At 43.2% G+C, this 14,322-nt stretch overlaps 1 protein-coding gene across 1 annotated transcript in view; it reads left to right on the forward strand.

Annotated features, from left to right (window-relative positions):
- Window positions 1-14,322, forward strand: part of prkd1 (protein kinase D1) — a 575,159-nt gene that overhangs the window by 471,194 nt on the left and 89,643 nt on the right. The window contains exon 7 of the mRNA XM_072484262.1: window positions 7,600-7,798. Coding sequence (XP_072340363.1) covers window positions 7,600-7,798 — 199 coding nt within the window. The remainder of the gene's footprint in view (window positions 1-7,599; window positions 7,799-14,322) is intronic.

Raw genomic sequence — 14,322 nt, forward strand, 5'->3', positions numbered from 1 at the left:
TGTAGGAATTCTATGATTATCAAAGAACTTGTCACAGCCCCATGTAGCTGCTAATGCTTCTTTCTCAGTAGTTGCTTACCCCATGTGTGCCAGTGAAGGATCTTGAGGTGTAATAAACAGGTCTTCATTGTCCATCTTTTTGAACTTGTAGCAGCAGTGTGCTAAGCCTGTAGATATGTACTTCCACAATTGTTATCAACTCTGGATCATTCTGCACTAGAATTTCTGGTGTCATTAAGAGATTTTTGATCATGTGTAAAGCATTTTCCACATTCCAGCACCACTGTTGACCATGTCTCAACAGTTGTCAAAATGGCTTGTTGATTTTCGCCACGTTTGGATGGAACCTACCTACTTGATTGACCATCCCAAGGAATCCTTGCAATTCTGTGAATTTATTCAGCTGTGATAACTGCCTGGTGAGCTTGTTTTTTTGTGGGCAGGCAGTAATTCCTGAAGCTTACATAATTTGCCCTCCTAAAGTTTTGCAAATTCACATTTGTCGTTAAATGTCAAACCTACATCTTGTAAGACTGTTCTCACTCGACAGTCATGCTCTTCCCTTGATGAGTAGTGTACAAGAATGTTGTCCATTTTGCACGTTACTCCTTCCATACTTTTCAGAGCCTGAGGCATCGTTCTTCAGAATATCGCAGATGCAGAAGCAATTCCTAATGTAACCTGGAAAAACAATCTGATTTCTTTGACAAGAGGCAACTGCCAAAAGCTATTGTTAGCATCTAATGTTGTGAAGAGTTTAATTTTTGCTAATTTGACAAGGCTTTCATCCACTGATTCCATCAGATGGATCTCACGCTTTGCTGACTTGTTTCATGGAGTCACGTCCAGGCAGATTTGAATTAAACCATTAGACCGTGAACATTGCAGGACATCACTCTTAGTACAGTTTCAAGAGAGATGACCCCTTGTTGTGAAGTGTTTGCAACCTCACTCTTGACCTGAAGAGAGATATGGATCTCCCCAGAGGTGATAGTCTATTTGCAGCTTTCCGAAGCCTTAAAATAAAGATGGAAATTCATTCCCGAATACCTCACGAGACTGTCCATCAGCAATTTCATGAACCTTGTAAATGGGCCTCAGCTGCAAATATGCTTCTCTGTTCAGTAATGGTGACTCCTGGTTCTGTATAACATACAGGCGTTCCACCATTTCTTTATCCTTGTGTCTTAACCTTACCAAGTGTTGGCCTATCACTTTTAGTGTAGTCTCTGTTAGGCTTTTCAAATGAATGGACAATGGCTGTTACATGTTATTTTTAAGCCATTTTAATTTAACAGATAACACTGAAAGACGTGCTCGTATTGAGATTGAATTCTGTGAGGCAACTGCTAATGTAATGCTCTAGTAATTATTTTTGTTTTTGTCAACTTCTAAGGAGGAGATTTTTTTCTGTGGCTGTTACACATCTTGGATTTTATTTCGTTTCTTTGTTATCTTTCTTCTTATGAGCTACAGAAACTTTGGATCTTCAGACCTTTTTAAAATGTCGTCACATCTCGTCCTGCTGGGAATTCTTCCCGTTTGTGTAGTGTTTTCCCTCCACAATAAGAGCATCAAGGTGGTAGTTTATGCACTTTTCCCAATTTTGTCAAGCCTTTGCTTCACTGCACTCTTTTTGTCTAACATATGGAATAGCTTCATTCATTTATTTCCAAGGGACATCACTTTCTCCATGAACAACCACTCTGTTTAGCTTCCTAAACTCAGTCTATCACCCTATCTGCACTGTCTTTGTAAGACTTGCTTCCTTTGCTTGGAAAATATTTGGTTTGGTTCATTTAAAACACTAACCAATATATCATCATGTTTTAATTTATCCCCAAGGATCCAATAGTCAGAATTGTTTGAGAGCCTGTACAGGTTCTAAATGAGTCCATGGACTCACCCAGTTGCCTTCTCTTATTAAGTTTTGCTCGGTCAATACTCAAATTATTTTGAATTCTACAAATCGAATGCCTGGAGGGCCTCCTCATGCGAGCATAAAACCTCATTGACCCCTGTCTTGAAATAACATAGTCAGCTCTGACCCCGGCGCAAATCTGATTTATGCAAATCTGAAGTTGTCTCGAACTAGAGGATCTCCTCTTCCAATTAACCCAGGGTTAAGCCGGTTATGAGCCTTCAGCACTTCAGATTGGTTCTGGGAGTAGCAAAGTAGACTCCATACTTATCCTCAGCTCGGGATTTATTATTGCTTTAGTACTTTGGCTTGTAAATTGTGATCTGTATGCCAGGTCTGGGGGCAGAATTGTCGCCCCTGGTGGCAAGTTTAAAGGCGGGCAGGGGAGTCAGTGTCGAGAATTCCAAAAATAGTTTTTTTGTTGGCATGAAATGAGTGGGATCTTCCACTCCAGCAGGACACGGTGGGTCATAATTCCCACCAGAGGCCGATATGAAACAGTTTGCATCCCATTAATAGGACACAAATGAAGCCATGCCCGATCATCCACGACACCAGTGAGCAGTCATACCCGTCCAGAACACATCTGGACCAGTGTGGTGTGTAAAAGTCAGTACTTGCCTTCAGGCCTTCAGCAGCTCACAGAGATGAAAAGAAGATGGGGGACTTAACCCTGGAAGACCCCGTGCGGCACTGGGTGAGTGGAGCATCAAGCACATGGCACTATAGGTCCCTGACCTCTTCTAGCCATCTCAGCCAGCACAGTGGGTAAGCTACTGTCTGGGTGTCTTTTAAATGTGGTGCCCGGATATGACAGCAGGGAGAGTGCCATCCATCCTTCCACCCACACACCCCCTCACCCACAAAATGCTGGGAAGCCCTGAATGCATAATTAATGAGGCCGGGGTCATGAAATATGGTGTGAATTCCCAGCAGTCTCCACAGTAGGAACACTCCTACCTCCACCTCTGTCAGAGGTAGTCGTCCTGGAATGGAAAAATCACACCCCTGTGTCTGCCTGCATCTGTCGCACCTAAGTGTTCGCGCCGTCGTGAACGCCATCATGTTTCATGACAGCGCAAAACAGGCACGACCGATTCTGTCCCCCACAGGGGGCCAGCACGGCGCTGGAGCGGTTCACGCATGCGCAGTTGGGCCACGCCAACCTGCGCGGGGGACTTCTTCAGCACGCCGGCCCCTACGCAACATGGCATGGGGGTTCAGGGGCCGGCCGCGCAACAAAGTAGGCCGGGGTGGGGGTGGGGGGGGGGGGGGGGGAGAGAGAAAGAGGCCGGCCCGCCGATCGGTGGACCCCAATCGTGGGCCAAACCCAATCGGAGGCCCCCACCTGGTGAAGGAGCACTTTTCCCCGCCCCACAGGCTGCCCCCCCCCCCCGACCCTTCGCGCAGAGTTCCCGCCGGCAGCGACCAGGGGTGAACGGCACCGGCGGGACTCTGCTTTTTGCGCTCAGTCAATCCGAGCCGGCCCCGCCGATTCCAGCGGCCCGAGGCCCGCGCCGCGTTAAACTCGCCGGTGCAAATGCCGCCGATTCTCCGCACCTCAGGGAATCACGCGCCGGTGTCGTGGCGCCGATTCTCCGGCCCGCCGCTCAGAGAATCGCCTCCAATACTCCAACAGTGCAGCACTCACTCAGTACTACACTGAGTGTCAGTCTTGATTTGTGCTCCAAGTCTTGTAATTTATTTAAATTCATTTTTACAGTTTCAGTGGATAGACCAGCATTTGTTGCCCATCCACAATTGCCCTCAAGAAGGTGGTGGTGAGCTGCCTTCTTGAACCGCTGTAGCCCATATGGTATAGGTACACCCACAGTGCTGCTGGTTTTGACCCAGCGATAGTGAAGGAACAGTGATATATTTGCAAGTCAGAATGGTGAGTGACCTGGAGGGAAATTCCAGGTGATGGTGCTTCCATGTATCTGCTGCCCTTGTCCTAGGGTGGCACAGTGGCTAGCATTGCTGCCTCACAGAACCTAGGTTTAATTCCAACCTTGGGTCACTGTGTGCGGAGTCTGCACGTTCTCCCAGTGTCTGCGTGGGTTTCCTCCGGGTGCTCCAGTTTCCTCCCCCAGTCCAAAGATGTGCAAGTTAGGTGGATTGGCTATACTAAGAATTACCCCTTCATGTTCATAGATTAGGTGGCTTACAGGGATGGGGTGGGGGAGTGGGCCTAGGTAGGGTGCTCTTTCGGATGGCCAGTGCAGACTCAATGGGCCAAATAGCCTCTTTCTGCACGGTGGGGATTCTAGTCTATGATTCTAGATTGTAGTGGTCATGGGTTTGGAAGGTGCTGCCTAAGGAGCCTTGGTGAGTTCATGCAGTGCACCTTGTAGAAGGTGGACACTGCTGCTACTGTGCATTGGAGGTGGAGGGAGTGAATGTTTGTAGAAGGGGTGCTAATCAAGCTGGCTTCTTTGCCCTGATGGTGTTGAGCTTCTTGCTGTTGGGACTGCCCTCATCCAGACAAAGAAAGTATTCCATCGCACACCTGACTTGTACCTTGTAGGTGGTGGACAGGCTTTGGAGAGTCAGGTGGTGGACAGGCTTTGGAGAGTCAGGTGGTGAGTTACTCGCTGCAGAATGAATAGCCTCTGACCTGCTCAGCTCTTGTAGTCATATTTTGTCCAGTCCAATTCAGTTTCTGGTAACCCCCAGGATGTTGATAGAGGGGGATTCAGTGATGGCAACAATGCCATGGAATGTCAAAGGGTGACACAAGGGAGCGAGTTGATTGGCAAGTAATTCAACTCCTGATTCTCTTATTGGAGATTGTCATTGCTTGGCAGTTGTGTGACACAAAATATTACCCGCCACTTGTCAACCCAAGCCTGGATACTGTCCACCCTTGCTGCATTTGCACGTGGACTGCTTCAGAACATAGAAAATAGGAACAGGAGGGGCGGCACGGTGGCGCAGTGGGTTAGCACTGCTGCCTCACGATGCCGAGGACCCAGGTTCGATCCTGGCCCTGGGTCACTGTCTATGTAGAGTTTGTACATTCTCCCAGTGTCTGCGTGGGTATCACCCCCACAACCCAAAGGTATGTGGGGTAGGTGGATTGTCCATGCTAAATTGCCCCTTAATTGGAAAGAAAGAATTGGGTTAAAAAAACAATAGGAGCAGGAGGCCAAGAATAGGAGCAGGAGGAGGCCATTCGGCTCTTTTGATCCTGCTCCACCATTCATTATGATCATGGCTGATCATCCAACTCAATAGTCTGATACCACCTCTCTGCCCCTTCCCAGTTCTATATCTAACTGCTTTGAAAACATTAACCTCAACTATTTTGTGGTAGCGAATTCCACAGGCTGACCACTTTTGTGTGGACATATTTCTCCTCTGTCCCAAACGGTTTACCCCATATCCTCAGACACCCCCCACCAACAGGAACATCCTACTTGCATTTGTTAGAATATTAAGGTTTTTAGGAGTTTCCCGCTATGAGATTCCCCCTCATTCTTCTTAACTCCAGCATATACAATCCTAACTGACTCACCTCTTCTCAGGTCAGTCCTGCCATTCCAGGAATCAGCCTGGTAAACCTTCTCTGCACTCCCTCTGGAGCGAGAACATCCTTCCTCAGATAAAGAGATCAAAAATGCACACAATATTCCAGGTGTGGGCGTACAAAGGCCCTGTATAATTACAGCAAGCCATTCCAGCCCCTGCCCCCTGCAATCTAATCCTCATGCTATAAGGCCAAGATACCATTTGCCTTCTTTACTGCCTGCTGTACCTGCATGCTTCCTTTCAGCGAATGGTGTACATGATCACCCAGGTCTCATTGCACATTCCTGACTCCTAATTTATAACCATTCAGATAACCGGTCTTCCTGTTTCTGCTACCAAAGTGGATAACCTCACATTGATCCAAATTATACTGTATCTGCCATTCACTCTGGCAAATAGTTCCCCATGGACATCAGTCCCAGTCCTGTCCAGGTGTAACCCATCAATTTGTACACAACCCGCAGAACTGGTAACTCTTCCCCTCACACCATCTCTTCAGCCATGTATTCAGCTGATACATCCTGCTATTTCTACTCTGACTAGCACATGGCGGAGATACTTTCTTTGTAAGTCCCTACATTCTGCTTTTAGAACCACATCTCTTTTGTACAAATGTGTACCATGACCACTGGCTGTTCAGCTTCTCTCTCTTTCCTCCCCCCACACTCACCCCCAGAATGTCCTGTAACCACTCAGACATCTTTGACTCCACACCAGGGAGGTAACATACCATCCAGGAGTCTCATTTGCAGAAGTGCCCATCTATTCCCCTCCGCAGCAGAACCAACTGTTATCCAATTAACTTGGCTGATGCTGCTTTCCCCAGAGAGGTCATTCCCTTCAACACTGTCCAAAGTGGCATATCTATTTTGCAGGGGAATGGCCACAGGAATTTCCTGTACTGCCTCACCTTGTTGCTCTGCCTGATGATCATCCAATCCCTTCCTGCCTGTGGAGTCGGAGCCTGCATTGGGACCACCTCTCTATATATGTGCTACCCATGATATTCTGCACCTCACAGATGCTCCACAGTTTCCCCAGCCACTGCTCCTACTCCAAAACTCAGGCTTGCAGGAGCTGCAACTAGAGACACTTCCTGCACTCATGCTGGTGCTAAGACACTGGAAATGGTCTTGGCTTCCCACATGGAACACAAGAAGCAAACCACAACTTTGGGCTCTCCTGCCAAGACTTCACCTTTAAATTAAATCTTTGGAAGATGCTGGATATCAGAAAATATCCAATTCTCTAGGGACCTTCTTTCCTGGTCCTCATTGCTATCAAACATAGTCCGTACAAACTATAAAAAACATTTCAAACTACAAGTGATGACAATAACAAATACTTACCACACCTTACCAACTACTTGCCAATCAACTCGCTCCCTTGTGTCACCTACTGCTGCAGCAGGGAAAGACCATGATCAGAAGATCTAAAAGTCAAAAAGCAAGGGGAAAAAACAAAAAAAACACCTCTTTCCCACTCAGGTCCAAATTCCCAAAGTGCACATGCTCTAGCTATGCCTCACACCAGATGTGGTGTCTCACACCTACAAGCCCCTTTCTTTAATCAATCTGAAATGACTGACACACCAGTTGAACTTCAAAAGTACTCACACCTATTGAGGCCCTAAATAGCCTTCAGATGATTGAAAGTTAACTACCACTCAGTTAGCTGTGTCAACTCCTTATTAACCTTTTAACTAGATTCCAGTCATCAGCAAACATCCCCACTTCTGACCTTATGTTGGAAGGAAGGTCATTGATAAAGCAGTTGAAGGTGATTGGGCCTGGGATACTATGAGTAGCTATTAAGGAGTGTTTACGTCAACTTTTTTTCCGATTAAAAGTCTTAACTCTTCTTAGCACAATTATTTGCTTGAATATTTCATGCAAATACATGATTTGTTGAACCATCATCTGTGGAACCTGTTCAGACATCACTTAAACTGCAAATAAACTGTACACCTGATCTCAAATGCCAAGAGGAAATGCTCCTTTAGCATCTTACTACTACATATGTTACATTTCTAAAGTCAATGGAACCCCAGACAAGTATCACTTTATTGCTTAGGTATTAGATGAATGCTGAATTAGCATCACCGTCAAAATTTATGATTGGTTTGTGTGGTTTGCATATTTTGCTAGATCTGCTCAGCCCTGGTGCAGAATCAGATGTAGTTATGGAAGATGGGAGTGATGACAATGACGGTGAAAAAAACAGTGCACTTATCGATGACCTGGAAGAGTCCATATCTCATGACTCTGAAATATTAATCCCAGGGAGTCATGGTGATAATGATGACATGCAGGACCATGAACAAGATGATGCAAACCGCACTATAAGGTTAGTCTGTAATTATAGTATGCAAAGATTGTTGGAAAATAGACAGGTGCATTTGCTTTGGCTATATGTTGTAAATATTACATATTTGCAGAATTATGCATGCACTGGGTTAAAGCTGCTGATTTAATTCCGTAATATGACAGGTCTTAGACAATACTCCTGGTCATAATGTCACAACAGTAAAGGTTCATGGAAGAAAGAGGACAATTTTGGCAAGGTACCTGCTTCTCGGTTGCCTCTGAGCAAAAACTGCTTGCATTTGTTATCATCTTGAAATGTTCCAGGTCACTTTACAGAGAAAAAATGCCAAACAATAATAGGAGAATTAGGAGAAATAACCAGGAGGATCAAAGAGAGATGTTTTAAAATAGGGAGAGTTTTAAAGTGGTGGCCGTGTGTAGAAAGTGAGTTCTAGAGATTAGGGTGGAAATGGCTGAAGGTTTCATGACCAGGAATGAGAGACCATGGACAAGAAAGTATCAGAAGAACACAGGACATTAATTGGTTTATGGGAATGGTAAATAATGCAGATAGCCAGATATCTTGACTCATGTTCAGAAAAACATGAAATGAGCCATTAGGTTAGTAAACAACGATGAGTATTTTGAATTAAGTGAATCAGAATTGGGAGCTGGTGAAGGTTGGTAATGCCAGGAGTCAAGACACGAGAAACAGACAGGATGAAAATGTCAGAATTTTGGACAAGTTGAAGTTTATGTACAACATATCTCAGGAGGACACAGAGAAGCGAGTTGAAGGGCATTGAAAATAATAGAAATGCTGATCGGGCTTCGGTGTCAGTAATGGAGAGTAATAGGGTGGACACTTTGTTGTAGAGTTGGAAGCAGGCAGGCTCAGTGATGGTTTCAATATGAAATTCTTCTCAGGGTGTAGGTTAGGAACATAGGAATAAGGAGCAGAAGTAGGAAATTCAACCCCTTCGAGCCTGCTCCGCCATTCAATCAGATCATGGCTGATCTCTTCCTGGTCTCAAATCCACTTCCCTACCTGTTCCACATATCCCTTTAACCTGTTTTTTTGTATCAGAAATATATCTATCTCCTTCTTGAAACCATTTAATGGCTCAGACTGCACTGCACTATGGGGCAGAGAGTTCCACAAATTCACCACGCTCTGGGAGAAGTAGTTCCTCCTCATCTCAGTTCTAAATCTATCTCAACCTATATCTGTGACCTCTCATTCTAGATTGCCCCACAAAGGGAAACATTTGGTCTACATTTACTTTATCAATCCCTTTTAGTATTTTATGTACCTCGATCAGATCCCGTCTCATCCTTCTAAACTCCAGCGGGTATAAGCCCAAACTGTTTAATCTCTCCTCATACGTCAGCCCTTTCATCCCTGGAATCAATCTGGTGAACCTCCTCTGAACTACTTCCAATGACCCACCACATCCTTCCTCAAATAAGGAGACAAAAACTGGACACAATACTCCAGATGTGGTCTCACCAACACCCCATACAATTGCAACAACACTTCTCTAGTTTTATGTTCCATTCCTTTGCAATAAATGCGAATATTCAATTTGCCTTTTTAATTACATGCTGTACCTGAATACCGACTTTCTGCGATTCATGAACAAAGGCACCCAGATCCCTCTGCCCCGGTGTATTTTGAATCTGCTTTCCATTTAGATAATAATTTGCCTTTCTATTTTTTCACATGGTCAGTTAACAAAGCATAAAATACGAGAAGAAAGGAAAAGTGGGCACAGTATTGGATTGTCCTTTATCATTGTACTTTGGCTACATTCAGATGAAAAACCTTTTCCTTTAACTAGATACATGGTAGACCAAATGACACGTTTGATCATGTTCACAGCCGTTTGATCATGTTCACAGCTAAAGATTGCACACCGTCAGCATATGTTGTGATTTGTGTTATTCCTGAATCTACTAAATGAAAGCAGTTCATCATTTAACAAGAACTGAGTATGCCATGTTGCTGAACATTTTATATGGTAATTGTATATGAGGGTGCATAGAAAAAAACTCAATTCTTTCTCCATCCTAAGAAACTTCATAGCATCAAAGATGATAGCCAATTGTTTTTCAGTTTGTAATTAGAACAATAGTGAAAGATTGGGGTCCAAAAGACATTTGCAATACTGTTAATCTGGAGAGGGTGAAGAAATTATGTCACATACGATGTCAGAAATACCTCGTGGACTTAGGTCAGAGGTCGTAAGCACACTTTTGAACAAAATGGTGAATTGGGCAAATTATTGCTGTAGCATTACATCTTTCTATATTACAGAGTAATATTTACAGCCTTTTTGTTGATGAAACTCTGGTTCCTGAAGACTCACCAGTACCTACTTGTCCAGAATGTAGAACTGAAAATGCCGCATCATTTTGCTCATGTGGATGACAAGAGTTTCTGTTCACAAGTCTTTGTTTTGTTCTGTTGTGGTGTGGTTCATCTTGTTAAAGGAGGTTGGTGTGTTTTCTGCCTTCACACAGGCTTTTTTTCTCAACATTCGATACAGCAAAGCAAAAGAATAAATAATCTTTTAAGGGGAAATAAATCTCGAGGGAGATAGCACTCATGAAGTACTTGATAAATTCAAATACTGACATCAAATAAACGGCTACCACATCTAGACCACTGGCAAGCATCATTAGATCAAAGTGGGTTCATCAGATTTGTCAAATCTCAGTCTTTATAAGGATTCTCTTTATCCGTTTTTACTGAGCAGAGCACTTCTGTTTCCCAGACTGATAAACAGGGCACAGCTTGACTCTACACTTGTCAGGCACAAGTGTAAGACTGCTCCTTCCTTTGCAATCTGTTATTTTCTAGTATAGAAGTTTGAGAGGATGTATTAACATGCTTAACCTGGACAAGACTCTGTAATTACTTCACAGAATTTGTCATTGTTTTATGTAGTGGCCCCAAGATTTGCTTCACTGAATCCTTTCTTCCCTTTCAGAATGTAATTGGACCCATATTTATTTACTATGGTATGTATGGAATGCTGTCCTGTGGTCTCGTGGAAGGAAATAAGCAAACAACTAAATGCTGCACAATTATAGACTCATTTAGTGTAACTAAAATCTCTTCTACCAAATTCTTGAGAGCTCCTTTCCTGTTTGCAACAATCCATTAATAATGTAGTTTGGCTTTTGGCTGGTGGAATGTCCCAATACCACCTCAGCTCTGTCTATTATATCAGCCCATTATACTGGTCACTTTCTGCTTCTTGGTCTCACCCAATCATTTTCCCTATTTGATTTTTTTGAAGAGTACTTCATTGCTGCCCACATTATCAAGAAGCTGCAACAACATTAAGCTGTTTTTCGTTTGTAGAGACACACAAGAATATACGTTGCACAAAATGAATAGCACCGGGCATTTGGGATGTTGTGAACTTTTTCTCTGGAGAGTACTATCACCCCTGACACAAACTCAGAAGTCCACTGGGCTATTCCGACAAGAGATAAGCTTGTGTTCCTGTCCTGACTTTGTATCTCTAATTTATAGCAGAGCCACTTTATTTCAGGGCACTGAGTATATTTATGTACTTTGTCTTTTCATGGCAAAGTCAATCTTACTTCACCCTAATGAAGAAGTGGGCATTAGTATTATTACATACAGGAGGGTAGTCAATTTAAACGGCCCCGATTTCTTCACTCATTACCGGTGAGTAAACAGAAAGGTTTATTTTTAAATTATGATCTCTCCCTTTATAAATGGTGATGTATTTTCCATAACCCTTACATTTGGAGTGTTCTAATCCTCTGAATAACTTGTACAGGAAAGCCAAGGTAAGATAGATTTTCACACCCACACATGCAAGAGGGATTTTTCAATGCCGGCCCCCTTTTTGCACTCACACTAAAAATGTGGGATAAGGTAAAAGAAAGAGGATTCAGGACACACACACAATAAAATACACGTTCGGGTTTTACATATGTTCAGAGTCCAGAATCAGCAGTCTAATGGAAGGTTTGTTCCATTGGAAGGTTGATTGATTGCAGGGTGATCCAACTTTCTGAAGCGAGACCTCCATGATGGGAGAAGGCACATAGAGTGAGTTAGTCTGAGAGACATGGGTTGCAGCAGGCTGCAGTTTTTGATGAGAGCCAGAGTTGTTTTGTGATGGTAAGATGATGGGCAGCACAGGCTGCTTGCCTGGAGCTGCCATTTCCTTTGGAGGTCCAACAGTGACGGACCATAAGGTCCAAAGACTGCGTGGTTAAAGGGAGTCTTGTGTATCGACCGTGACATCATGTAGCTGGAGACAATTTCTCTGATTTTTAAACTGCTACAGGAAATTGTGTCCAATCTATTTTAAACTAATGGTTTAAAATGCACTTTTAACTGGAAGATAATTGTGTAATTGAAAGGCTATTAAAAGTTTTCCTATGACTTAACATAATTCCACTGTAAATGACTTGAGATTTGAACTCTGACTTCCTCAAATGTTCAATATGTGCAACCTAAACATACTTTGTGTGAAGTGATGTACTGTAGCCACGTATTTCGCAATTTTGTTCTGTTAATTAGCTGCTACAAATGGGGTGAATGCCTTAAGGTCATTACATGGCAGTAAACGGAGCACGAGGGAAGCCAATACTCTGAACTACATATTGCCTTACAGAATTGCACAACTTGGAAATTATGTCAAGCTTCTTAGTTGGTTAAATTTTGCTAAAACAATTTTGTAGATTAAAGTTTTCAAATACGTGAAAGCCAAGTTGATGGAGAACATAAATGTAATATATAAGTAACGCTCCCTAACAATTTATATGTGAAAATGTGACATTGAAGGCTCGCCAGAGTTATTTACAGAATTAGTTTAGAAGCTATACAGTATGCTGAGCATTCCCATTTTGGAAAGCAAGGTGGCTTCCAGCTATCATCACATTAGTAAAATGCTGACGCTAGCTGCTGTTTATTTTGTTGAGAAAAATCTATTTACAAAATAAATATAATTTCTTTCCAACCATTCGTTCCTTGATAAATAATCTTGGAATTTATCCCGCTACGTGCGGAGCAATTTCTTTTACATTAAGACTCCAAGGGCCCTGGTTCCATTGTATATTCCTGGGGGGCCGGTTTAGCTCACTTGGCTAGACAGCTCGTTCATGATGCAGAGTGAGGCCGGCAGGTTCAATTCCCATACCCACTGAGGTTATTCATGAAGGCCTTGTCATCTCAAACTTGCCCCTCACCTGAGCTGTGGTGACCCTCAGGTTAAATAAATCACCACCAGTCAGCTGTCCCCCTCAAAGGGGCAAGCAGTCAATGGGCATCTGGGACTATGGAGAATTCATCTTAGCTTACATTCCCGAGAAGGATGGTAAAGTGATGTTTCATTGCCAAATAATCGTGTCTAAATCTTTACATATTCACAGGCTAATACACCTAATCTGCCAGTCATCACTGCAATGTCTCATTTTTCAGTGACTGTCAATTTGGCAGAAGAGATAAATGGAGCACCTATATGGGTTTTCTCTGCACACTTTTCCTATACATTCTAACTCTTGTGTCAGTTGAAACAGGGAATATTGTGAATATTTCTATCACAAAATGTCTGAGGCAATGCAGTTTGCTTTTATTAGCTGCAGCATTTCAGATTGTGATTTTGTTTTTTGACTTTAACGAGCATGAGTTCCCTAGATACAGATTGTGCCTTTGTGCAGTAGGCCAGAGAAGCGATTCTCCATATCCCCAGCCGCGTGTTTCTTGGCGGTGCACTGTTCGCTGGCGGGATTCTATCTTCCCTCTGTTTGCCAATGGGATTTCCTATTGAAACCACCCATGATGCCAGGAAACCTGCAGGCATGGGTGCACTGTCGGCGGGAAGAATGAATCGCAATGACCGGTGAATTCTGGCTCTGATATAAAGGTTAGAATATTCATTAATGTCGTAATTCTGCCTGCTCTGGAGCATTGATGTTCAGACTGCCCATGTTCTACTGCTCCACTGTGAAGATGCACCTCCTGAATGTTGTGTAAGATGTTTAATCTGTCAGTCAGCTAAATAGAAAACCCATAAGCGTGTGTAACTGCAGCTTGTCCTGGAGAAAGAAAAAGACCGTATGATGAGATATTAGGAAGAACAGGTAAATTGAGTGTAATTAATTGGGGAAGGAAAAGATCGTGAATACAGGTATAAACATTCAAACCTCAAAATGTAAGGAAATAATTAGAAGAGAGAATTCATAATGTTCAGCAGAGAAAGTAAAAATGAGAAAGGAATGAATGGGGGAAAAATGGAAATCTGCTATTGATTTTTATTTGGTGGAATTTAATCCACGAGATGGGGTCTGCCGATGGATCTGAAACTTGACAAGGTTCCCGAGTGGACAGGAAGAGGATGGTTAATTAGGCAAAGTAACATGTTACCCCCTACACCATGAGCTTTTATTTTACCCAATAATCTTTAAAGTTGAACCTTATCAAATGCCTTTTGGAAATCGAAGTACGGTACATCCACTAATTCCCTTTCATCCATTCCTTCAAAGAACTACAATAATTGGTGCCTTTGTGCAGTA

Source organism: Scyliorhinus torazame, chromosome 2, assembly GCF_047496885.1.
Source record: "Scyliorhinus torazame isolate Kashiwa2021f chromosome 2, sScyTor2.1, whole genome shotgun sequence".
NCBI classification, from domain to species: domain Eukaryota; kingdom Metazoa; phylum Chordata; class Chondrichthyes; order Carcharhiniformes; family Scyliorhinidae; genus Scyliorhinus; species Scyliorhinus torazame.